The 27062-nt window shown below is 41.9% G+C and overlaps 1 protein-coding gene across 1 annotated transcript; it reads right to left on the bottom strand.

Annotated features, from left to right (window-relative positions):
* Nucleotides 1–13103: 13103 nt before the first annotated feature.
* kng1 (kininogen 1) lies at nt 13104–21198 on the bottom strand. Its single transcript, XM_072438912.1, has 8 exons — nt 21081–21198; nt 19463–19594; nt 18364–18468; nt 18203–18278; nt 15872–16041; nt 14524–14634; nt 14337–14435; nt 13104–13440 (listed from the first exon to the last, which is right to left on the bottom strand). Exons 1-8 carry the CDS (start codon nt 21135–21137, stop codon nt 13126–13128), a joined length of 1065 nt encoding a protein of 354 aa, XP_072295013.1. The 5' UTR covers nt 21138–21198; the 3' UTR covers nt 13104–13125.
* Nucleotides 21199–27062: the final 5864 nt, after the last annotated feature.

Raw genomic sequence — 27062 nt, 5'->3', positions numbered from 1 at the left:
TCAATGAGTCGTCCGACCTGTGGGGGGCGCTTTAAGATAACAATCACTTTTTGACAATACTACATAATGTGCCGATGACGAGATGAGATTTTGACTTGATCTGTTATTGTGCGCGCCAGTTCACAATGTTTGCCTTCTCGGGGGGTAAAATGATTTGAGATCATCCATCTGAGCTATTTATTAAGATTTACTCATTTTACATTTCACTTTCCTGATCCCAGTGGGGGATTTGACCTCTGCGTTTGACCCATCCTTCAGAGGCACTGGAGCAGTCGAGGAACCATCTCCAGATATTGAGCTTGGTCAGGACCAGGGATGGGCCAAAAATCTGATCAATATCTTTATCTTTGGAATCGGAATGTTTTCCCCAATATCGATTTAGGTCTGATATGGGGAATTTAGCTGATATTTAGCACCAATATTTCCACAACTTGACATTTGAGATTTCGTGAGGCTTTAGTACAAGAAATCAACCTTTCTTTATTTTTGTTTACAGAGAAAGTGTTGAACTTTGTGCCAGTTTTTATTTCAATGTACAGTACACTTTTAGCCAACTATGGCTAAATGGTCCACCTCTGTGGGCGTGGCTTCAGTCGCAGACATCCCAGCATGCACCGGGACAAACTGTTTCCATGGTTTTGAAGGGCAGTGGAAGGGGGAGTCGTCTGGGGAGACAGAAGGCTTGACCAGGTCCTCCTCAGACGACTCTTTGGCCTTGGCGGGAGAAGCTGACGGAGGAGGTGTCTGGGGAGAGGGAGTGCTGCGCTCAATCGGGAAGTTCCTCAGAGGAGACCAGCCGGGCGGACGACGACGCAGGAGCTGAGGGAAAACACACTGAGCCGAGGGTCACAATCGTCCAGGTTTGTCTCCATGTGGTCAGTCCTGATGAAGTCTGGGTTTAGTCCTGATTAAGACTGGGTTTAGTCCTGATGAAGACTGGGTTTAGTCCTGATGAAGTCTGGGTTCAGTCCTGATGAAGACTGGGTTTAGTCCTGGTCTAGTCTGGGTTTAGTCCTGATGAAGACTGGGTTTAGTCCTGATGAAGTCTGGGTTTAGTCCTGATGAAGACTGGGTTTAGTCCTGATGAAGTCTGGGTTTAGTCCTGATGAAGACTGGGTTTAGTCCTGATGAAGACTGGGTTTAGTCCTGATGAAGTCTGGGTTTAGTCCTGATGAAGACTGGGTTTAGTCCTGATGAAGACTGGGTTTAGTCCTGATGAAGTCTGGGTTTAGTCCTGATGAAGTCTGGGTTTAGTCCTGATGAAGACTGGGTTTAGTCCTGATGAAGACTGGGTTTAGTCCTGATGAAGACTGGGTTTAGTCCTGATGAAGACTGGGTTTAGTCCTGGTCTAGTCTGGGTTTAGTCCTGATGAAGTCTGGGTTTAGTCCTGATGAAGTCTGGGTTTAGTCCTGATGAAGTCTGGGTTTAGTCCTTGTCTAGTCTGGGTTTAGTCCTGATGAAGTCTGGGTTTAGTCCTGATGAAGACTGGGTTTGGTTTAGTCCTGGTCTAGTCTGGGTTTAGTCCTGATGAAGTCTGGGTTTAGTCCTGATGAAGTCTGGGTTTATTCCTGATGAAGTCTGAGTTTAGTCCTGATCAAGTCTGGGTTTAGTCCTGATCAAGTCTGGGTTTAGTCCTGATCAAGTCTGGGTTTAGTCCTGATGAAGACTGGGTTTAGTACTGATGAAGTCTGGGTTTAGTCCTTGTCTAGTCTGGGTTTAGTCCTGATGAAGACTGGGTTTAGTCCTGATGAAGTCTGGGTTTAGTCCTGATGAAGACTGGGTTTAGTCCTGATTAAGACTGGATTTAGTCGTGATGAAGACTGGGTTTAGTCCTGATGAAGACTGGGTTTAGTCCTGGTCTAGTCTGGGTTTAGTCCTGATGAAGACTGGGTTTATTCCTGATGAAGTCTGGGTTTAGTCCTGATGAAGACTGGGTTTAGTCCTGATGAAGACTGGGTTTAGTCCTGATGAAGACTGGGTTTAGTCCTGGTCTACTCTGGGTTTAGTTCTTGTCTAGTCTGTGTTTAGTCCTGGTCTAGTCTGGGTTTAGTCCTGATGAAGACTGGGTTTATTCCTGATGAAGACTGGGTTTAGTCCTGATGAAGACTGGGTTTAGTCCTGGTCTAGTCTGGGTTTAGTCTTGATGAAGACCGGGTTTAGTCCTGATGAAGACTGGGTTTAGTCCTGATGAAGTCTGGGTTTAGTCCTTGTCTAGTCTGGGTTTAGTCCTGGTCTAGTCTGGGTTTAGTCCTGATGAAGTCTGGGTTTAGTCCTGATGAAGTCTGGGTTCAGTCCTGATGAAGACTGGGTTTAGTCCTGGTCTAGTCTGAGTTTAGTCCTGATGAAGACTGGGTTTAGTCCTGATGAAGTCTGGGTTTAGTCCTGGTCTAGTCTGGGTTTAGTCCTGATGAAGACTGGGTTTAGTCCTGATGAAGTCTGGGTTTAGTCCTGATGAAGACTGGGTTTAGTCCTGATGAAGACTGGGTTTAGTCCTGATGAAGTCTGGGTTTAGTCCTGATGAAGTCTGGGTTTAGTCCTGATGAAGACTGGGTTTAGTCCTGATGAAGACTGGGTTTAGTCCTGATGAAGACTGGGTTTAGTCCTGGTCTAGTCTGGGTTTAGTCCTGATGAAGACTGGGTTTAGTCCTGATGAAGTCTGGGTTTAGTCCTGATGAAGACTGGGTTTAGTCCTGATGAAGACTGGGTTTAGTCCTGATGAAGTCTGGGTTTAGTCCTGATGAAGTCTGGGTTTAGTCCTGATGAAGACTGGGTTTAGTCCTGATGAAGACTGGGTTTAGTCCTGATGAAGACTGGGTTTAGTCCTGGTCTAGTCTGGGTTTAGTCCTGATGAAGTCTGGGTTTAGTCCTGATGAAGTCTGGGTTTAGTCCTGATGAAGTCTGGGTTTAGTCCTTGTCTAGTCTGGGTTTAGTCCTGATGAAGTCTGGGTTTAGTCCTGATGAAGACTGGGTTTGGTTTAGTCCTGGTCTAGTCTGGGTTTAGTCCTGATGAAGTCTGGGTTTAGTCCTGATGAAGTCTGGGTTTATTCCTGATGAAGTCTGAGTTTAGTCCTGATCAAGTCTGGGTTTAGTCCTGATCAAGTCTGGGTTTAGTCCTGATGAAGACTGGGTTTAGTCCTGATGAAGTCTGGGTTTAGTCCTTGTCTAGTCTGGGTTTAGTCCTGATGAAGACTGGGTTTAGTCCTGATGAAGTCTGGGTTTAGTCCTGATGAAGACTGGGTTTAGTCCTGATTAAGACTGGATTTAGTCGTGATGAAGACTGGGTTTAGTCCTGATGAAGACTGGGTTTAGTCCTGGTCTAGTCTGGGTTTAGTCCTGATGAAGACTGGGTTTATTCCTGATGAAGTCTGGGTTTAGTCCTGATGAAGACTGGGTTTAGTCCTGATGAAGACTGGGTTTAGTCCTGATGAAGACTGGGTTTAGTCCTGGTCTACTCTGGGTTTAGTTCTTGTCTAGTCTGTGTTTAGTCCTGGTCTAGTCTGGGTTTAGTCCTGATGAAGACTGGGTTTATTCCTGATGAAGACTGGGTTTAGTCCTGATGAAGACTGGGTTTAGTCCTGGTCTAGTCTGGGTTTAGTCTTGATGAAGACCGGGTTTTGTCCTGATGAAGACTGGGTTTAGTCCTGATGAAGTCTGGGTTTAGTCCTTGTCTAGTCTGGGTTTAGTCCTGGTCTAGTCTGGGTTTAGTCCTGATGAAGTCTGGGTTCAGTCCTGATGAAGACTGGGTTTAGTCCTGGTCTAGTCTGAGTTTAGTCCTGATGAAGACTGGGTTCAGTCCTGATGAAGACTGGGTTTAGTCCTGGTCTAGTCTGGGTTTAGTCCTTGTCTAGTCTGTGTTTAGTCCTGGTCTAGTCTGGGTTTAGTCCTGATGAAGTCTGGGTTTAGTCCTGATGAAGTCTGGGTTTAGTCCTGATGAAGACTGGGGTTAGTCCTGGTCTAGTCTGGGTTTAGTCCTGATTAAGACTGGATTTAGTCCTGATGAAGACTGGGTTTAGTCCTGATGAAGACTAGGTTTAGTCCTGGTCTAGTCTGGGTTTAGTCCTGATGAAGACTGGGTTTATTCCTGATGAAGTCTGGGTTTAGTCCTGATGAAGACTGGGTTTAGTCCTGGTCTAGTCTGGGTTTAGTCCTGATGAAGACTGGGTTTAGTCCTGATGAAGTCTGGGTTTAGTCCTGATGAAGACTGGGTTTAGTCCTGATGAAGACTGGGTTTAGTCCTGATGAAGTCTGGGTTTAGTCCTTGTCTAGTCTGGGTTTAGTCCTGATGAAGACTGGGTTTAGTCCTGATGAAGTCTGGGTTTAGTCCTGATGAAGACTGGGTTTAGTCCTGGTCTAGTCTGGGTTTAGTCCTGATGAAGACTGGGTTTATTCCTGATGAAGTCTGGGTTTAGTCCTGATGAAGACTGGGTTTAGTCCTGATGAAGACTGGGTTTAGTCCTGGTCTACTCTGGGTTTAGTCCTTGTCTAGTCTGTGTTTAGTCCTGGTCTAGTCTGGGTTTAGTCTTGATGAAGACCGGGTTTAGTCCTGATGAAGACTGGGTTTAGTCCTGATGAAGTCTGGGTTTAGTCCTTGTCTAGTCTGGGTTTAGTCCTGGTCTAGTCTGGGTTTAGTCCTGATGAAATCTGGGTTTAGTCCTGATGAAGTCTGGGTTCAGTCCTGATGAAGACTGGGTTTAGTCCTGGTCTAGTCTGAGTTTAGTCTTGATGAAGACTGGGTTCAGTCCTGATGAAGACTGGGTTTACTCCTGGTCTAGTCTGGGTTTAGTCCTTGTCTAGTCTGTGTTTAGTCCTGGTTTAGTCTGGGTTTAGTCTTGATGAAGACCGGGTTTAGTCCTGATGAAGACTGGGTTTAGTCCTGATGAAGTCTGGGTTTAGTCCTGATGAAGACTGGGTTTAGTCCTGGTCTAGTCTGGGTTTAGTCCTGATTAAGACTGGATTTAGTCCTGATGAAGTCTGGGTTTAGTCCTGGTCTAGTCTGGGTTTAGTCCTGATGAAGACTGGGTTTATTCCTGATGAAGTCTGGGTTTAGTCCTGATGAAAACTGGGTTTAGTCCTGGTCTAGTCTGGGTTTAGTCCTGATGAAGACTGGGTTTATTCCTGATGAAGTCTGGGTTTAGTCCTGATGAAGACTGGGTTTGGTCCTGATGAAGACTGGGTTTAGTCCTGGTCTAGTCTGGGTTTAGTCTTGATGAAGACCGGGTTTAGTCCTGATGAAGACTGGGTTTAGTCCTGATGAAGTCTGGGTTTAGTCCTGATGAAGACTGGGTTTAGTCCTGGTCTAGTCTGGGTTTAGTCCTGATTAAGACTGGATTTAGTCCTGATGAAGTCTGGGTTTAGTCCTGGTCTAGTCTGGGTTTAGTCCTGATGAAGACTGGGTTTATTCCTGATGAAGTCTGGGTTTAGTCCTGATGAAAACTGGGTTTAGTCCTGGTCTAGTCTGGGTTTAGTCCTGATGAAGACTGGGTTTATTCCTGATGAAGTCTGGGTTTAGTCCTGATGAAGACTGGGTTTAGTCCTGATGAAGACTGGGTTTAGTCCTGGTCTAGTCTGGGTTTAGTCCTGATGAAGTCTGGGTTTAGTCCTGATGAAGACTGGGTTTAGTCCTGGTCTAGTCTGGGTTTAGTCCTTGTCTAGTCTGTGTTTAGTCCTGGTCTAGTCTGGGTTTAGTCTTGATGAAGACCGGGTTTAGTCCTGATGAAGACTGGGTTTAGTCCTGATGAAGTCTGGGTTTAGTCCTTGTCTAGTCTGGGTTTAGTCCTGGTCTAGTCTGGGTTTAGTCCTGACTAAGTCTGGGTTTAGTCCTGATGAAGTCTGGGTTCAGTCCTGATGAAGACTGGGTTTAGTCCTGGTCTAGTCTGAGTTTAGTCCTGATGAAGACTGGGTTTAGTCCTGGTCTAGTCTGGGTTTAGTCCTTGTCTAGTCTGTGTTTAGTCCTGATGAAGTCTGGGTTTAGTCCTGATGAAGTCTGGGTTTAGTCCTGATGAAGACTGGGTTTAGTCCTGGTCTAGTCTGGGTTTAGTCCTGATTAAGACTGGATTTAGTCCTGATGAAGACTGGGTTTTGTCCTGATGAAGTCTGGGTTTAGTCCTGGTCTAGTCAGGGTTTAGTCCTGATGAAGACTGGGTTTATTCCTGATGAAGTCTGGGTTTAGTCCTGATGAAGACTGGGTTTAGTCCTGGTCTAGTCTGGGTTTAGTCCTGATGAAGACTGGGTTTAGTCCTGATGAAGTCTGGGTTTAGTCCTGATGAAGACTGGGTTTAGTCCTGATGAAGACTGGGTTTAGTCCTGATGAAGTCTGGGTTTAGTCCTTGTCTAGTCTGGGTTTAGTCCTGATGAAGACTGGGTTTAGTCCTGATGAAGTCTGGGTTTAGTCCTGATGAAGACTGGGTTTAGTCCTGGTCTAGTCTGGGTTTAGTCCTGATGAAGACTGGGTTTATTCCTGATGAAGTCTGGGTTTAGTCCTGATGAAGACTGGGTTTAGTCCTGGTCTAGTCTGGGTTTAGTCCTGATGAAGACTGGGTTTAGTCCTGATGAAGTCTGGGTTTAGTCCTGATGAAGACTGGGTTTAGTCCTGATGAAGACTGGGTTTAGTCCTGATGAAGTCTGGGTTTAGTCCTTGTCTAGTCTGGGTTTAGTCCTGATGAAGACTGGGTTTAGTCCTGATGAAGTCTGGGTTTAGTCCTGGTCTACTCTGGGTTTAGTCCTTGTCTAGTCTGTGTTTAGTCCTGGTCTAGTCTGGGTTTAGTCTTGATGAAGACCGGGTTTAGTCCTGATGAAGACTGGGTTTAGTCCTGATGAAGTCTGGGTTTAGTCCTTGTCTAGTCTGGGTTTAGTCCTGGTCTAGTCTGGGTTTAGTCCTGATGAAATCTGGGTTTAGTCCTGATGAAGTCTGGGTTCAGTCCTGATGAAGACTGGGTTTAGTCCTGGTCTAGTCTGAGTTTAGTCCTGATGAAGACTGGGTTCAGTCCTGATGAAGACTGGGTTTAGTCCTGGTCTAGTCTGGGTTTAGTCCTTGTCTAGTCTGTGTTTAGTCCTGGTTTAGTCTGGGTTTAGTCTTGATGAAGACCGGGTTTAGTCCTGATGAAGACTGGGTTTAGTCCTGATGAAGTCTGGGTTTAGTCCTGATGAAGACTGGGTTTAGTCCTGGTCTAGTCTGGGTTTAGTCCTGATTAAGACTGGATTTAGTCCTGATGAAGTCTGGGTTTAGTCCTGGTCTAGTCTGGGTTTAGTCCTGATGAAGACTGGGTTTATTCCTGATGAAGTCTGGGTTTAGTCCTGATGAAAACTGGGTTTAGTCCTGGTCTAGTCTGGGTTTAGTCCTGATGAAGACTGGGTTTATTCCTGATGAAGTCTGGGTTTAGTCCTGATGAAGACTGGGTTTAGTCCTGATGAAGACTGGGTTTAGTCCTGGTCTAGTCTGGGTTTAGTCCTGATGAAGTCTGGGTTTAGTCCTGATGAAGACTGGGTTTAGTCCTGGTCTAGTCTGGGTTTAGTCCTTGTCTAGTCTGTGTTTAGTCCTGGTCTAGTCTGGGTTTAGTCTTGATGAAGACCGGGTTTAGTCCTGATGAAGACTGGGTTTAGTCCTGATGAAGACCGGGTTTAGTCCTGATGAAGACTGGGTTTAGTCCTGATGAAGTCTGGGTTTAGTCCTTGTCTAGTCTGGGTTTAGTCCTGGTCTAGTCTGGGTTTAGTCCTGACTAAGTCTGGGTTTAGTCCTGATGAAGTCTGGGTTCAGTCCTGATGAAGACTGGGTTTAGTCCTGGTCTAGTCTGAGTTTAGTCCTGATGAAGACTGGGTTTAGTCCTGGTCTAGTCTGGGTTTAGTCCTTGTCTAGTCTGTGTTTAGTCCTGATGAAGTCTGGGTTTAGTCCTGATGAAGTCTGGGTTTAGTCCTGATGAAGACTAGGTTTAGTCCTGGTCTAGTCTGGGTTTAGTCCTGATTAAGACTGGATTTAGTCCTGATGAAGACTGGGTTTAGTCCTGATGAAGACTAGGTTTAGTCCTGGTCTAGTCTGGGTTTAGTCCTGATGAAGACTGGGTTTAGTCCTGATGAAGTCTGGGTTTAGTCCTGATGAAGACTGGGTTTAGTCCTGATGAAGACTGGGTTTAGTCCTGATGAAGTCTGGGTTTAGTCCTTGTCTAGTCTGGGTTTAGTCCTGATGAAGACTGGGTTTAGTCCTGATGAAGTCTGGGTTTAGTCCTGATGAAGACTGGGTTTAGTCCTGGTCTAGTCTGGGTTTAGTCCTGATGAAGACTGGGTTTATTCCTGATGAAGTCTGGGTTTAGTCCTGATGAAGACTGGGTTTAGTCCTGATGAAGACTGGGTTTAGTCCTGGTCTACTCTGGGTTTAGTCCTTGTCTAGTCTGTGTTTAGTCCTGGTCTAGTCTGGGTTTAGTCTTGATGAAGACCGGGTTTATTCCTGATGAAGACTGGGTTTAGTCCTGATGAAGTCTGGGTTTAGTCCTTGTCTAGTCTGGGTTTAGTCCTGGTCTAGTCTGGGTTTAGTCCTGATGAAATCTGGGTTTAGTCCTGATGAAGTCTGGGTTCAGTCCTGATGAAGACTGGGTTTAGTCCTGGTCTAGTCTGAGTTTAGTCCTGATGAAGACTGGGTTCAGTCCTGATGAAGACTGGGTTTAGTCCTGGTCTAGTCTGGGTTTAGTCCTTGTCTAGTCTGTGTTTAGTCCTGGTTTAGTCTGGGTTTAGTCTTGATGAAGACCGGGTTTAGTCCTGATGAAGACTGGGTTTAGTCCTGATGAAGTCTGGGTTTAGTCCTGATGAAGACTGGGTTTAGTCCTGGTCTAGTATGGGTTTAGTCCTGATTAAGACTGGATTTAGTCCTGATGAAGTCTGGGTTTAGTCCTGGTCTAGTCTGGGTTTAGTCCTGATGAAGACTGGGTTTATTCCTGATGAAGTCTGGGTTTAGTCCTGATGAAAACTGGGTTTAGTCCTGGTCTAGTCTGGGTTTAGTCCTGATGAAGACTGGGTTTATTCCTGATGAAGTCTGGGTTTAGTCCTGATGAAGACTGGGTTTAGTCCTGATGAAGACTGGGTTTAGTCCTGATGAAGACTGGGTTTAGTCCTGGTCTAGTCTGGGTTTAGTCCTGATGAAGTCTGGGTTTAGTCCTGATGAAGACTGGGTTTAGTCCTGGTCTAGTCTGGGTTTAGTCCTTGTCTAGTCTGTGTTTAGTCCTGGTCTAGTCTGGGTTTAGTCTTGATGAAGACCGGGTTTAGTCCTGATGAAGACTGGGTTTAGTCCTGATGAAGTCTGGGTTTAGTCCTTGTCTAGTCTGGGTTTAGTCCTGGTCTAGTCTGGGTTTAGTCCTGATGAAGTCTGGGTTTAGTCCTGATGAAGTCTGGGTTCAGTCCTGATGAAGACTGGGTTTAGTCCTGGTCTAGTCTGGGTTTAGTCCTTGTCTAGTCTGTGTTTAGTCCTGGTCTAGTCTGGGTTTAGTCTTGATGAAGACCGGGTTTAGTCCTGATGAAGACTGGGTTTAGTCCTAATCAAGTCTGGGTTTAGTCCTGGTCTAGTCTGGGTTTAGTCCTGATGAAGACTGGGTTTAGTCCTGGTCTACTCTGGGTTTAGTTCTTGTCTAGTCTGTGTTTAGTCCTGGTCTAGTCTGGGTTTAGTCTTGATGAAGACCGGGTTTAGTCCTGATGAAGACTGGGTTTAGTCCTGATGAAGTCTGGGTTTAGTCCTTGTCTAGTCTGGGTTTAGTCCTGGTCTAGTCTGGGTTTAGTCCTGATGAAATCTGGGTTTAGTCCTGATGAAGTCTGGGTTCAGTCCTGATGAAGACTGGGTTTAGTCCTGATGAAGACTGGGTTTAGTCCTGATGAAGTCTGGGTTTAGTCCTGATGAAGACTGGGTTTAGTCCTGGTCTAGTATGGGTTTAGTCCTGATTAAGACTGGATTTAGTCCTGATGAAGTCTGGGTTTAGTCCTGGTCTAGTCTGGGTTTAGTCCTGATGAAGACTGGGTTTATTCCTGATGAAGTCTGGGTTTAGTCCTGATGAAAACTGGGTTTAGTCCTGGTCTAGTCTGGGTTTAGTCCTGATGAAGACTGGGTTTATTCCTGATGAAGTCTGGGTTTAGTCCTGATGAAGACTGGGTTTAGTCCTGATGAAGACTGGGTTTAGTCCTGGTCTAGTCTGGGTTTAGTCCTGATGAAGTCTGGGTTTAGTCCTGATGAAGACTGGGTTTAGTCCTGGTCTAGTCTGGGTTTAGTCCTTGTCTAGTCTGTGTTTAGTCCTGGTCTAGTCTGGGTTTAGTCTTGATGAAGACCGGGTTTAGTCCTGATGAAGACTGGGTTTAGTCCTGATGAAGTCTGGGTTTAGTCCTTGTCTAGTCTGGGTTTAGTCCTGGTCTAGTCTGGGTTTAGTCCTGATGAAGTCTGGGTTTAGTCCTGATGAAGTCTGGGTTCAGTCCTGATGAAGACTGGGTTTAGTCCTGGTCTAGTCTGGGTTTAGTCCTTGTCTAGTCTGTGTTTAGTCCTGGTCTAGTCTGGGTTTAGTCTTGATGAAGACCGGGTTTAGTCCTGATGAAGACTGGGTTTAGTCCTAATCAAGTCTGGGTTTAGTCCTGGTCTAGTCTGGGTTTAGTCCTGATGAAGACTGGGTTTAGTCCTGATGAAGACTGGGTTTAGTCCTGATGAAGTCTGGGTTTAGTCCTGGTCTAGTCTGGGTTTAGTCCTGATGAAGACTGGGTTTAGTCCTGGTCTAGTCTGGGTTTAGTCCTGATTAAGACTGGATTTAGTCCTGATGAAGACTGGGTTTAGTCCTGATGAAGACTGGGTTTAGTCCTGATGAAGACTGGGTTTAGTCCTGATGAAGACTGGGTTTAGTCCTGGTCTAGTCTGGGTTTAGTCCTGATGAAGACTGGGTTTATTCCTGATGAAGTCTGGGTTTAGTCCTGATGAAGACTGGGTTTACTCCTGATGAAGACTGGGTTTAGTCCTGATGAAGTCTGGGTTTAGTCCTGATGAAGACTGGGTTTAGTCCTGATGAAGACTGGGTTTAGTCCTGGTCTAGTCTGGGTTTAGTCCTGATGAAGACTGGGTTTAGTCCTGATGAAGACTGGGTTTAGTCCTGATGAAGTCTGGGTTTAGTCCTGATGAAGACTGGGTTTAGTCCTGATGAAGACTGGGTTTAGTCCTGATGAAGACTGGGTTTAGTCCTGATGAAGTCTGGGTTTAGTCCTGATGAAGACTTTTTTGTGTATGGAAGAACATGCCAAGTGTTTTGTGTTTTTATTTCTCATCCAATGAGCTTCTTCAGTTCAGGTGACAGTTCACTCCAGAATACTTTAATGCACGTGACTAATACAGACACTTTTTACTAGGTCAAAGGGTGTTAGGTTCAGTGTCGTCACCGGCGCTGTACGGCTGCTCTGATTGGCTCTTGTAAAGTTCCTGGAAATTTCAAATAGTCATAATAGAGGTTAAAATCGAGCCAAAAATCTATAGGCTTAAGAAAACGATCACTTTTTGACAAAACTAATCAAAATATATTTGATATGTGCAAAATAATGAGACGAGACACGAGAGTTTGTCCACGAGAACGAGATTTTGACTTTATCTGTGATTAATTGTGCGCAATGTTCACAATTTTGGCCTCACGTGTATTTAATTTTAATTTTTTTCTTCTTTGTAAAACTACTTTTTGGACATACAGCTTCTCGAGGGGTAAAACCGCTAAAACCGGAATTGGAATGTTTTCCCTGATATCGGTTTAGGTCTGAAATGGGGAATTTAGTCTTTGTTTTTGTTCCTAAGCTTTCCTAGTCTCATGTGTCCTTCCCAGTTTGTCCTTACTGCATCCTAGTTGTCTTTTTGAACAGACTAATGAGTAAAAATGGAGATGGAAGAACAATTAGGGTAAAAAGAATATCATATGTCTATAATTTAACATCAGTTTGTGGTCATTGCTATGGATTTTAAAATCTGAATATCAGTATCGGCAAATATCGACCATCCCATTGGTCAGAGCTGGGAAAACAATCCATGTTGGACCATCCTTAGTCTGAGAACTGTTATATATATATATATATATATATATATATATACTATAATGATACTATAATGAGATACAGCAGACATCGGAATGTGTTGATTTGATTTATTTCCCAAACATTTCACATGTGTTAGTTTGCGTCAAGATTTAAATAATGTAATGTGAAAAATTTAACCCAAGATTGTTAAAACTATGCTTTAGAAACAGATACAATTTGATATTAATGTTTAATACTAGCTAACTATTACATTGTGGTATGTAGTAACAGTACAAAAGCCAAAATCTAAATATATTTAGTTTTTAAGCTGTAAGATTGAATTCACAACATAATTCATATTTTCAGATGGTGGGCAGGTGTATTTAAAACTTTGTTTTGTATGAAATTTCCAAGCCAAAATTTAATGTTTCACCTTATTGGTTTGGGATGATTATTTGAATGTTTAATAAAGTATTTTCTACTGACAGCCACAGGCTCTGTGCACAGCAGCACTGTGTCTAAGCTAATACTAACTTTTATCAAAAAGTGAAATATAAAATAAATCACCGATTCAAATTAAAGTAAATACTAAAGCACCTAATTGTTTTCAATTGTTTATTGATTACTTGTGTAGTACTTAAAGGTAGTTAGTAGTAGTTATTTGAATTTATTTTGTTTTGATATATATTATAAAATTAGCATTAGCATTGACACACAAATGTTCTCTCGTGAAGAATTTACCTTATTTAACATGTTGTCGAGGACATCCACTCGCTCTTTGCTGTCCAGTACCTGATCCTTGACTATTATAAATGTTAGCGCAACGTGACAACAAATACTTAGAAATATACTTAGACAGGAAGTAGTGATGCTAACAGTGAGATGTGAGCAGAGCCAACCGTGCTCCGTGTTTGAGCGATCACACAACTTTTTTTGTGGCTGTAGTGAAAGAAATCAACTTTTCTTTATTTTTGTTTACAGAGAAGGTGTCTAACTTTGTGCAAGTGTTTGTTTCATGTGGATAGGCCCAGTAATTAAAGAAATATTAACCATAAACCAGGTCAGACATCTGCACTTCGACCTGCCCTCCAGCTCTGTGGGCAGTTTATAACATTATAAAATCTTTAGCTGAGAAGGTCTAAATCACTGAAAGCTCCTTCCACTGGAGCCTCGGTGGGCGTGGCTTCAGTCTCAGACCTCCCAGCATGCACCGGAACAAACTGTTTCCATGGTTTTGAAGGGCAGTGGAAGGGGGAGTCGTCTCGGGAGACGGAAGGCTGAACCAGGTCCTCCTCAGACGACTCCTCTTTGCCCCAGCTCTTGGGCTCTTTGGCCTTGGCGGGAGCAGCTGACGGAGGAGGTGTCTGGGGAGAGGGAGTGCTGCGCTCAATCAGGATGTTCCTCAGAGGAGACCAGCCGGGCGGGCGACGACGCAAAATCTGTGAGAAAACACACGGAGCCGAGGGTCACAATTGTCCAGGTTTGTCTCCAATGTTCCCTCTAATTCTTCATGTGTCTGAGCAAACACACAAACTCCCTGAGCGGCCCCTGAGCGGCCCCTCGGACCCCTGTGCCCACATCAGGCGTGTGCGCTGTGGTCACGCCAGCATCACATCCATCCGAGTTACATGCTTTGTATCAATGAATCTTGTTCCTCTCCTGTGAAGCAGGGGCGGACTGGCTGAAAAAAGTGGCTCGGGGTTGAAGTAATATTTACTCGTGCGAGTCCTCATTCACTACATGGGGTCTGGGGGACCTCCCCCAGGAAAACAGCAAATGAAAAAATAGGGATAATTTTACGTATTTTTGTGTTTTTTGTTTTTAATCTATTAATTTTATAGACTCAGTTAGCCAGAGAGTATGAAATCCTTTTATATAATGTCAGCTTGATTCAATGGGTTATTCAGTTAGGCTTTTTAATTACAGTTACTTTAGGGACTGATTTGACTGTATATTGTTATATGTGTATTGCTCACTGTAAGTTTTTGTGTTTTATTATTTTATTCAATGTTTTTGTGAAGCACTTTGTGACTTCTGTCTGTGAAAGGTGCTATACAAATAGAATGTACTTCCTTCCTTCCTTCCTTCCTTACTTCCTTACTTCCTTACTTCCTTACTTCCTTACTTACTTACTTACCCAAGTACTTTTGAGGCAATAAAAACTCCTTTAACTAGATAAATGTCGAGTGCATTAAACTAGCCTGGTGAGAATTGTCACCTGCTCCTTGGATGAGTGGCGAAATGTATTCACTCTAAGGACTTTGTCCAGTTGACAGAATTCAACCTTCTTTTGAAGATGGAAGAAGAAGAAATCAGTGTAAAATCTTGAACTTACTATTCCAGGCATCGGCCCAGACTCACAGTTGAGTTGAACGTTGGGCACTTCCTGTCTCCACGGTGCCATGTCCACCGTCGAGTTACAGTTCGCAAACTCCTGCAAAACAAAGTTCAGACAGTCACGGAGACGGGTTCCGCGGTGGCGAGACGAGCTCCTGTGTTCACGAGGTTCCTGGGATGTTTACCACGTTGTCCGGGTCGATCTTGCACAGCTCGTGGAGGTCTTTGTGCTCAGCTTTGGCACAGTCCGTCCTCCTCATGTCGAAATTGAACTTGAAGCGGAAACCAGCCACCACCTGAAGACCGAGAGGATGCTTATTTCACACCAGCACAACAATCTGACTGTTATCTGATTTATGGAGTCAGCAGATTATTGAAATGACATGTTTCTTACCTGTCTGTATTTATGTCTGTGCTTCTGTCTGTGCTTGTGTCTGTGCTTCTGTCTGTGCTTCTGTCTGTGCTTCTGTGCTTGTGTCTCTGTCTGTGTCTCTGTCTGTGCTTGTGTCTGTGCTTCTGTGCTTGTGTCTCTGTCTGTGTCTCTGTCTGTGCTTCTGTCTGTGTCTCTGTCTGTGCTTGTGTCTGTCTGTGCTTCTGTGCTTGTGTCTCTGTCTGTGTCTCTGTCTGTGCTTGTGTCTGTGCTTCTGTGCTTGTGTCTCTGTCTGTGTCTCTGTCTGTGCTTGTGTCTGTGCTTCTGTGCTTGTGTCTCTGTCTGTGTCTCTGTCTGTGCTTCTGTCTGTGTCTCTGTCTGTGCTTGTGTCTGTGCTTCTGTCTGTGCTTCTGTGCTTGTGTCTCTGTCTGTGTCTCTGTCTGTGCTTCTGTCTGTGCTTCTGTGCTTGTGTCTCTGTCTGTGTCTCTGTCTGTGCTTGTGTCTGTGCTTCTGTGCTTGTGTCTCTGTCTGTGTCTCTGTCTGTGCTTGTGTCTGTGCTTCTGTGCTTGTGTCTCTGTCTGTGTCTCTGTCTGTGCTTCTGTCTGTGTCTCTGTCTGTGCTTGTGTCTGTGCTTCTGTCTGTGCTTCTGTGCTTGTGTCTCTGTCTGTGCTTGTGTCTGTGCTTCTGTGCTTGTGTCTGTGTCTCTGTCTGTGCTTATGTCTGTATCTCTGTCTGTGCTTGTGTCTGTGCTTCTGTGCTTGTGTCTCTGTCTGTGTCTCTCTGTGCTTCTGTCTGTGTCTCTGTCTGTGTCTCTGTCTGTGTCTCTGTCTGTGCTTCTGTCTGTGTCTCTGTCTGTGCTTGTGTCTGTGCTTCTGTGCTTGTGTCTGTGTCTGTGTCTCTGTCTGTGCTTATGTCTGTATCTCTGTCTGTGCTTGTGTCTGTGCTTCTGTGCTTGTGTCTCTGTCTGTGTCTCTGTCTGTGCTTCTGTCTGTGTCTCTGTCTGTGTCTCTGTCTGTGTCTCTGTCTGTGCTTCTGTCTGTGTCTGTGTCTCTGTCTGTGTCTCTGTCTGTGCTTGTGTCTGTGCTTCTGTGCTTGTGTCTCTGTCTGTGTCTCTGTCTGTGCTTGTGTCTGTGCTTGTGTCTATGCTTCTGTCTGTGCCTCACCTGTCTGGTGGCCTGTCCAACCTCGTGCAGGGTGAACAGGTGAGTGTGGTCAGACTGGCTGTTGTACTTGGAGATGGACACAGACAGCGGCACTTTGAGGTCCTCAGAGTTCTCGCTGATGTCCTCGGGACATCCCATACACTGTGCCTTCCCGGGCGTGGCCAGGCCCTCTGCGCACAGCGAGGGATCCATTATCACCGCCAAACACTCCAATATAACTATATATAACTATAATATACTATAATACATGATGTGTGTATATATAACTATAATACATGATGTGTGTATATATAACTATAATATACTATAATACATGATGTGTGTATATATAACTATAATACATGATGTGTGTATATATAACTATAATACATGATGTGTGTATATATAACTATAATATACTATAATACATGATGTGTGTATATATAACTATAATACATGATGTGTGTATATATAACTATAATACATGATGTGTGTATATATAACTATAATATACTATAATACATGATGTGTGTATATATAACTATAATACATGATGTGTGTATATATAACTATAATACATGATGTGTGTATATATACCTATAATATACTATAATACATGATGTGTGTATATATATAACTATAATATACTATAATACATGATGTGTGTATATATATAACTATAATATACTATAATACATGATGTGTGTATATATAACTATAATACATGATGTGTGTATATATATAACTATAATATACTATAATACATGATGTGTGTATATATAACTATAATACATGATGTGTGTATATATAACTATAATACATGATGTGTGTGTATATATAACTATAATATACTATAATACATGATGTGTGTATATATAACTATAATACATGATGTGTGTATATATAACTATAATATACTATAATACATGATGTGTGTATATATAACTATAATACATGATGTGTGTATATATATAACTATAATATACTATAATACATGATGTGTGTATATATAACTATAATACATGATGTGTGTATATATAACTATAATACATGATGTGTGTGTATATATATAACTATAATATACTATAATACATGATGTGTGTATATATAACTATAATACATGATGTGTGTATATATAACTATAATACATGATGTGTGTATATATAACTATAATATACTATAATACATGATGTGTGTATATATAACTATAATACATGATGTGTGTATATATATATAATATACTATAATACATGATGTGTGTATATATAACTATAATACATGATGTGTGTATATATAACTATAATATACTATAATACATGATGTGTGTATATATAACTATAATACATGATGTGTGTATATATAACTATAATACATGATGTGTGTGTGTATATATATAACTATAATATACTATAATACATGATGTGTGTATATATATCTATAATACATGATGTGTGTATATATAACTATAATACATGATATACTATAATACATGATGTGAATGTTGAAGCCGTTACAGAAAATGATTGATTGATTGTTTGTTTGATTGTTTGATTGATTGATTGTTTAATTAATCGATTGATTGATTGATTGATTGATTGATTGATTGTTCCCCTGTTGTCTGTCTGTTGCCGTTCACTCTGACCCGTTGTCTACTGGGCAGTGTTATAGTTTCAGATGCTGCTGCTGTTGCTATGGTGATGACTGAACCTCGGATGTCAAAATCCTGACCTGTGGATCACTCTCGTCAGTCTGGATGATCTCTGCTGGACGAGAGAAGCTGTCCTGGATCATCTGCAGTCTGTCCGTCCTGGTTCAGTTTTGGTTCAGTCCTGGTTTAGTCCTGGTTAAGTCCTGGTTCAGTCCTGGTTCAGTCCTGGTTCAGTCCTGGTTCAGTCCTGGTTCAGTCCTGGTTTAGTCCTGGTTAAGTCCTGGTTCAGTCCTGGTTCAGTCCTGGTTCAGTCCTTGTTCAGTCCTGGTTTAGTCCTGGTTAAGTCCTGGTTCAGTCCTGGTTCAGTCCTGGTTCAGTCCTGGTTTAGTCCTGGTTCAGTCCTGGTTCAGTCCTGGTTCAGTTCAGTCCTGTGGTTCTTCTCAAGGTTTCTACTTTTCCCCCACAGTGTTTATGTGTAGTTTCTCCTGCAGGAGGAGGGTGTGCAGACAGGGGGCGCTCTGGGACAGCTCTCCATTTGCTTAATTCCTTTGAACGTCGGTCAATGAACCATGTCTCTCCACATCGGTCACCAAAAACGGTTCAGAAGATGCAGTTTACCATCTAAATTTCGTTCTTTGGTGTTGAGCCCGGGTTAAATAATCTGTTATAACTTTTCAAACCGTGTTTTTCTCCGTGTGACTCACCGATCTGACACTCGACGTGCTCAGTGTCCGTGTCCGTCTCGTTCATGTGCACCGTGGCGTTACATTTGATGGGCTTCTGTAGAAAAGAGAGCGCTTTTAGTCGCATATTCATATTCATCGTTATTTATTTGTTTTTTTGCAGTGTAATATCCGCGGCGGACCTTGTCGATGGCGAGGTAGTCACAGTCTGTCCAGGGTGTGGGGTCAGTGGCCGAACAGTTGCTCCTCCTAGTGGTGAACTTGAGCCAGTACGAGCCGTTTTCGGCCTGAAAAATTGAGTTAAGATAAATATATTTTGAACTTTGCTAAAAAATATAAACATTTTATCGCATACTAGCTCATTCTTTAGGTTTATAATATCACTTCCTGTTTGTAATTGATGACATCACAGTAGGAAATTACCCAGCAAACACGGGGGGGGAAAAACTAATCTAATGTCAGTTTTTTTATTTAACAAATAAAAATATATGAGAGTGACTTTATTTTCTAGAATTCATGTTTAGAGAGTCTAAAAAGTTGTTTTAGTTGTTTTTTTGTTGACTGGAATGAGTGTCCCTGGTGTGATGTCACTTCCTGTTATTTTCTACTGATTTTTCAACGTTTTCTCCACAAACACCTGCTCGATCGGCGTGAAACTATAATTCATATGTACAACAGGTATAAATACACCAAATAAAGTCAAAATTAGAACATCGTAAAAACCTGTCACGGGCCCTTTAATTCAGAACGCTCGGAAGTCGAAGCTCGTAACGTTCCCAGTTTTAGCCACATAAAGCTAAAGCTGCAAAAAGTGAGTGATTCAGAAAGTCATCAATTGCATTTTGACATTTTATGAGATCGTGAATATGACATTTTTAATATACTTTATTATTCTGCACAATAAAAACATCAATTTACTAAACTTTAAAGGCCTGGGATGGACGGAATGGGCTTTGTAGCTTATCGTGGACTCTGGATTCTATCGTGCGATTCTTGGCATTTAAAACATTCATTTAACAAAATAACGGTGTTGTGTTGTGTATATTTTTATTTGTGAAAAGAAAAATATAGAGACGCTCATTTATAAACAAAATGGCTGCTTTTTATGGAAGTACCTTTTCCCCCCAAAACTGTAGAACTAAAGAAAACAAGCAACAATCTCAAGTACAAATGTGTTCAGTGAAATGTGGAGTCAAAGCCGTCAAATGCGCTTTAATATATGTTTGATGTCTGTCTTTTCGTGTACTTTCAGTGTACTTTTGGTGTACTTTCGGTGTGTACCTTGCTGGCGAAGGTGACCTGGAACAGCGCCAGTTTGTGCCCGGTGTAAACGCCCTTGTTGAACAGGTCGAGGGCGGAGGTCACGGCCTTGTCCACCGTGGGGTCATCGCAGAAGATCAGCACCTCGGCGCTCTGGAGCCACAGACACGACAGGAAGTGCAGGTGTTTAAAACTGTGGAGGGGCGGGGCTCGACGCACCTGCCCGCCCACCCACCCACAGGGAGGTCAGCGGGTCAAGCGTCGCCCGAGTTACGGCTGATGTCGAAATGACAGCGATTACGCGACAGACGGGTTGAAAAAACTAGAGGAAAATGTCATCAAATAAACTGGAATTGAGGCGTCAGTGGTGCAGTGGGTAAAGCGTCTGCCCGCCAACCAGAGAGTCTGTGGTTTGAACCTTTGATTGAGAGGGAAAACTCCAAATTAAGGCTTTTTAAATACATTTTCAACCAAATAAAGATTGAAATACGGTGACTGAAAGTGTTTGATAGAGAATATTTAGGAATAAAGTGCGTTATCGGAAATGTTATTTTGTTTTTTGACATTTTGATTCAATAACACGGCTGTTTTTGTCGTAAAGAGGTCTTCTCGTATGGGTTTTAGAGTCTGTTTTGTCCAGATGATGATCAGTAAACTGTAGAAAAGAATCAATCAATCGCTCTCAAAATGTGCATAATACATTATTTGTGTGATTGTGGTGCAGTGGGTTAAGCGGCTACTCGCCAACCAGATGTTTAGTGGATCAAAGCTCACCGGGTTCATAGTTTTGTGACACTGGATTGGCATCGAAATCACAATCTTGCTTGTTCTTTTCAATGTTTTTTAAATGTTCTCTCAACGTGTGACCAGGAAACTTCAAAAAAAAAAATGAACCTAAAGTCTATAAAATATGATACAGTTTTTACGTTTCATACACAAGTTAAATCATTGAATAAGAAAAGAGAACCAGTTTTCTTGAGCTCATATGTAGAAGTATTGAATGATTAAGTGATTTTAAACGTCACTACAATTAAGACATAAAAAACTATACAAATGTGCGTTCTACACCAGGAACAACAGTTTATCTTTCCAAATAACATTCCCTCCACTTTTGTTTTGGTGTTATAATATTTGCCATGGCACTGAAACGGGTCGTGGGCGGCGGCTGCATCAATAAAACCAACTCAAAGTGCATTTCCTTTTTGTTTGTCATTTATTTTAGTCACTGAATAAATAAAAAGTGTTTAAAGCTATGTTCAAAGAGCCTCTATTGCGAGCAGTACATTATATAGTTTATATTATTATATTTTTAAGTTTTATAATCATTATCTGGACTAAAATGTATTTGAAAAGACAAATTATAAGAAATACCAATGGAATATTGAGTCAAAATGTCAAAGAAAGAATAAAACATCAACTAATTTTCATCAATAATTCACTTTATTCATAAATATTCTACATCTAGAAGCCTTCAGTCATCATATTACTTTATAAAGAACAGCTTGCTTAATTAAAAACACATTGAATACATCAATGTACAATAGAAATACTCATTCAACCGGTCGACTTATTGAAAGATCAGACGAGTCGACGACAGACAAAAAAGCGCAGTAAATACCAGTTATAAAAGTGTTCTCACCAGTGCTAATGTGATCTGTAGCAGGGCCAGTGCGCACAGCCCCAACGCTCTCCCCATTTTACTGCAAATACACAAACCAGAGTACTTTATATGTAGTGTCAAAACATCTGCATTACAGGACACACAGGACACATTCTCTGCATTATTTGTATTGGTATTGACGTTTAAACTCGTGCTCTTACCTTCATGCTGGCCTCTCTCAGTTAGAACTTTAAATAATGTGAGTGAGAGGACCTCGTAAACAGAGTGTGAATGAAGCTAAATACAACTCCAGCTGTGTTTTTGATGAGGGAACAATGTTATATATAGTTAAAAGCTCAAAAATTATGTTATATTATATTATTATGTCCTCAGCCTAAAGTGGCCATGACAAGTTTTTACGATTTTCTAATTTTGACTTTATTTGGTGTATTTGTACCTGTTGTACGTAGAAATTATAGTTTTACAACAATCGAGCAGGTATTTGTGGAGAAAATGTTGAAAAATCTGTAGAAAATGACAGGAAGTGACATCACACCAGTCAAAGTTTATGCAGAATTTACACAAAGAAACAACGTTTTTGACTCTCTAAACATTAATTCAACAAAATAAAGTCGCTCTCATTTATTTTTATTTGTTAAATTTTAAAAAGTGTGACATTAGATGAGTTTTTGCCCGGTGGTTGCAGGGTAATTTCCTGGTGTGATGTCATCAATTACAAATAGGAAGTGAAATTATAAACCTAAAAAATCAGCTATTCTGTGATTTTTTTATTATTTTTTTGCTAAATTTGAATTATATTTATCTTAACTGCATTTTAGTTCAATGTGTCCTCCGACCTGTAGGGGGCGCTTTATAGGTGCACTATGTAACTTTTCCGGTGGAGATTTCGCCACCTGCTTGTATCCATGGAGGTTTTATTTTTTCAATTCAAACGTTCCCGGCCAAGTTTCAGGTCGGATCTGCAACTAAGAATACACATTTCCCAAAGTGTTTTGAGTCGCTGAATGAAGGCGGTTCATACAGTGGAAGCAGGAACATCCTCTGAGTTTAAAGCGCCCCCTACTGGCCGGACCTCTCATGGAACTAAAATGCAGTTGAGATAAATATATTTGAATTTGTGAAAAAGTATAAAACGGTTATCCCAGAATAGCTCACTTTTTAAGTTTATAATTTCACTTCCTGTTTGTAATTGATGACATCACACTTGGAAATTACCCAGCAACCACCGGGGCCAAAACTCATCTAATGTCACAATTTATTTTAGACAAATAAAAATATATGAGAGCGACTTTATTTTGTTGAATTACTGTTAGAGTCAAAAGAGTTGTTTCTTTGTGTAAATTCTGCATAAACTTTGATTGGAATGTTTTCTCCACAAATACCTGCTCGATTGGTGTAAAACTATAATTTATATGTACAACAGGTATAAACACACCAAATAAAGTCAACATTAGAAAACCATAAAAACCTGTCATGGGCACTTTAAGTCTGGAGGGAAAACCCAGCTCGTCTCCACGGTAACGCTCTCTGCACAGGATATCTTAGTATTCATTTAAGTGCTGTCTTTCGTGCTCTTGTATAATATTTGAGCTTTGTGTCATTTTATGTGACGCTGAAGTCCTTTTAAATGTTCAACATAAATAAAGTTGCATTGAATTTGTTGAAACTAACACCTGCACAGAGCCCCGCCCGACCGCCCATCTGCTGTTGATGAATAAATATAAGGAAAAGTGTTATTTTACACAAGATTACGAGATGTTTAAACGCGTCGTGGAGCGCCCAGTCTTCTGTTTGGACCAGATCTCAGACTTTGGAGGAAGAAATGTGACGTCTTTTGTGTTCAATGACATTAAAAGTCTTCGTTTACGCTCATGAAAAAACACCGGATGCAGCTTTTGTTGTTTTTTGAACAGTTGAAAAACATGCAATAAAATCGACTAGAAATTGATCTATACAAGGTTAAAAAATTGCAATTCTTTAGTTTGCCGTTTGGCCCGGCCTCACGTCAACGAGTGAAAATGAAGAGTCGCAAATAGTGATCAAAGAAGTGATAAAATTAGGCTTTTTAAAAAATCTATTTCTTCTCTTTCAACATTTCGCTAAACTGAACGCCCAAGGCTCAAATGCGGATCACAAAACGCATCACAAACGACAATAAAGGCTAAAACTGAAACAAACGACGGTCTAATCCTCGACAAAAGCGGAAGACGTTTTAGTCAACACATTAAAACTGCTTAAAACGTGCTTTACAAAAGAGTTTTTCTTACGTTTGCAGTGCGGTTCGTCGTGCCGTGGCTGATGAGACGTGATAAAGTGGCATTCACCTCACTAGCCCACTCTGGGGTAAAGTTTGCTCTGGTGTTTGCTCTGCGGCCGCGATCGATACTCCACCAGAGGAACACGCACAGGAACTCCAACAACGGCACAGGAACCTTTTTATTTTAGTTTTGCAGTTTTTCCGTGAATGATTGTGTTTGGGTGAAAAGGTTTGATGTGAGATTCCGGATGGTTCCAGATCGTCTGTGGTGTTTTGGTGATAAATCGTGAGGTTTTTGTGTGTTGTGGAGGTACTTTGCCCTCGTTGAACTTCGACCACTTCCTCCTGTGAACTGAGGTGACACGTGCCCAGAACTGCAACAATGGAGGAACTAAAATGAAATAAATGCTTTTATTGTAGAAGGAGTGTCACATTGTTTGGACTGGTATTTTTCTCAGTATTGACCCCCAAAAATGAGAATTCACACATTGTCAGGAACTATAGGGACTGGAGCCACTCTGTTTTAAGCTCCAGGGGAAACACCGTTTTAAGCTCCAGGGGCCACACCGTTTTAAGCTCCAGGGGCCACAACGTTTTAAGCTCCAGGGGCCACACCGTTTTAAGCTCCAGGGGCCACACCGTTTTATGCTCCAGGGGCCACAACGTTTTAAGCTCCTGGGGCCACACTGTTTTATGCTCCAGGGGCCACAACGTTTTAAGCTCCTGGGGCCACACTGTTTTAAGCTCTAGGGGCCACACTCTGGGGCAAGAACTTTAGACCAGGAACCTTTTGGTGAAACGAGCACATGTGTAGCACTGACTTGTTTGTCACTGATTCTTAAACTTAAGTCGTTCCCTGGAGTGACCCCTGGAGTGACCTCTGGAGTGACCTCTGGAGCGGCCCCTGGAGCGCTCGCAGGAGGCAGCTCTTCATACAATTAGCTAATCACGCTCACTGAGTACATATTTTTGTGTCCTTGGGCAAGACACACAAGGCGTTGCAAGGGCCAAACATCACAAGGGTCTTTCTAAGCTCCACTCCTTCTTTCTAAACTCCACCTCTTCTTCTGTGGTGAAAGTGTAAAACTTCAGTCAATACAGAGGCCTGTCCATGAAATGTAACTACTCTAATCAAATCAAATCAATTTATTTTTGTAAGGCCCAAAATCACAACAACAGTCGCCTCTGAGGGCCGAATCAACAATGTCTGTGGTGGCGATGAAGTCAGACAATGTCTGTGGTGGCGAGGGATGATGTCCCAGGGTCCTCTGTCCTTAGACTCTCCTTCTCGGCCAGGAAAAACTACAAAAATGAGCCCCAGGACCGCCCTCTGGGGCCCCTGGTGATCAACGGGCCCAAAGCAATGGCCTGTCTTGCGTGTTGGTTAGCTCCGCCTCTGGTCTTTGAATTTGAACAGACATTAAAACCACAAATTGTGTTAAAGATAAAAGAACCTTCATAAATGACTCAAACTGTGTGTGTGACTGAAACATTTAGACGTTTCACCAAAAACCACAGTTCGAACTGAAGTCTCCGCCTCCTTTAGGTCAAAGCCGCCGCCCACGTCACCTCAGCCTCTTTTGTGTGAGAACGGTTTTGTCTTTGTCATTTCCTCAGAACAAGAGCAAGTCGCCCGACCACAGGCTCCAGAGACATCATGAGGGCCCCTGCACTCGGGCCCCGTCTGCTTCTGATCGCCACGCTCGTCTCAGGTGAGCCACAAACTCATCTGTGTCATTTACTTTACCTGATCATACTTTTTCTCTTAATATAAAGGTAATTTGACTTTTGTCTTTGTGCCAACGAGAACTACAACAGCACAATCATTAATAATCCCATTAAAGTTCAATTATACGAAAGTTTCTTATGAATAAAACCTCTGAAAGTGTCAAGTTTTTAAAAAAAGAAACATATTCACCTTGTTGCAAATGTAAACTGACACTTAGGACAGGGAAAATATATATTTCTATATCGAAGATGTATAAAAGTGTCACTATTGCACATATTTTGATTATTTTCCTTTTGAAACAACAAATTGCGGCTGCACGATGTATCGGTAATTATTGCAATATTGATATTATTGTGGTATTTGAACATACTTTCTGACAAAACAAAGGCGTTCTCAATGTTTCAGTCAAACTTTATCAGAATTAGAACTTAAGAGACCAAACTGAGGCTAAATGAAGGCAAATTTAGACTTTTTCAGTGTTTTCCCTTTAAAAACAGTGCGTTTCTGTCATACTGCGCCCTTCTTTAAATGAAAGTACACATGTTGTACTTTTGGTCATACTGCGCCCTTCTTTAAATGAAAGTACACATGTTGTACTTTTGGTCATACTGCGCCCTTCTTTAAATGAAAGTACACATGTTGTACTTTTGGTCATACTGCGCCCTTCTTTAAATGAAAGTACACATGTTGTACTTTTGGTCATACTGCGCCCTTCTTTAAATGAAAGTACACATGTTGTACTTTTGGTCATACTGCGCCCTTCTTTAAATGAAAGTACACATGTTGTACTTTTGGTCATACTGCGCCCTTCTTTAAATGAAAGTACACATGTTGTACTTTTGGTCATACTGCGCCCTACTTTAAATGAAATTACACATATTGTACTTTAGGTCGCGCTGGCCTGAGGTGAGGGACACGTATAACCTGTGAAGCATCTGGGGATTTCCTGAGCGTTACTTTCTTTACTCGTGTAAAGAACTCGTGTTCTTATATGAGCGAAACACAATCTGCCTCTTCAGCTGCTGCTTTTGATGTTTGTAATTCATCCTTAAATACGACAAACGTGAGTCAGTGAATATAATGTAAAAAATCACAAATTGCAAAAATCAGTCACATTTACTTCACTTTTCATCAAATTGTATTGTTGTTTTCAGACTCCATACTTGTACTTTTAATATTTATTTAGTAACAGTGTCTTATTTGAGTAAAACTTTCTGGTTTCTTTTCTTCTGTGTAAATCTAGAGGAACAAAAGCTTTATGTTGGCAATGTTAAATGATTTGAACGTGTGTGTTTCGTGCTCCTTCAGATACATATTTTTGTGTCTTTATCATGAAAATACCATAATTTGTGCATTATTTACATTATTTAATGTGTTCTCCTTCTACTTCATGTAGATTGTGTTTTTATTTAGAAAGGTGCAACTTGAAACAACAAATATAATGGAAAAATGAATAGAAAATTGGGTGAAATAAATAAGATAAAAATAAATGTATACTAAATACTTTGACTGCATTTATACACACAATTTACAGTTTAGTCAGACAGAGTGCTACAGTAAATCAATAAAACCAAAACAATTAAAATAGTAATAAGGTATGACAAGAAACTTGGGTAAAATAAATATGATAAATTAAAATGTATAAAAACACTTCACCCTGGAGAGACAAAGAGACCACGAGAATGGACTGTTTAGCAAGCTTTATTTGCGAGTTATTTGGCGCTCAGACCCCGGCGGAAGACGTTGCAATCATGGGCACTCCATGATCTATTTGTATTAGATGTCTCCCCCCAAAAACCCGGGGTCTGAGCAGCTGTGTGCCAAGGTTATTACGGATACTCAGAAAGAACAGGACAGCAGATACTTAGAATAGAGTAGACTGGTCAGGCCACGAGGCCGCCATTGACCACGTGGTGGCCCGAGAGGGGCGGATGCGTAGCGACGGGGAGAGTAGGGGGCGAAGCCCTGCAAACTATAAGCGTCTGAACTGGAGGCCTCTATTCACGGAGATGTG

Source organism: Eucyclogobius newberryi, unplaced genomic scaffold (genome assembly GCF_026437365.1).
Source record: "Eucyclogobius newberryi isolate DKJ021-1_F unplaced genomic scaffold, fEucNew1.0.hap1 SCAF_9, whole genome shotgun sequence".
Taxonomy (NCBI): domain Eukaryota; kingdom Metazoa; phylum Chordata; class Actinopteri; order Gobiiformes; family Gobiidae; genus Eucyclogobius; species Eucyclogobius newberryi.
This window is presented reverse-complemented; position numbering and strand designations above follow the sequence as displayed.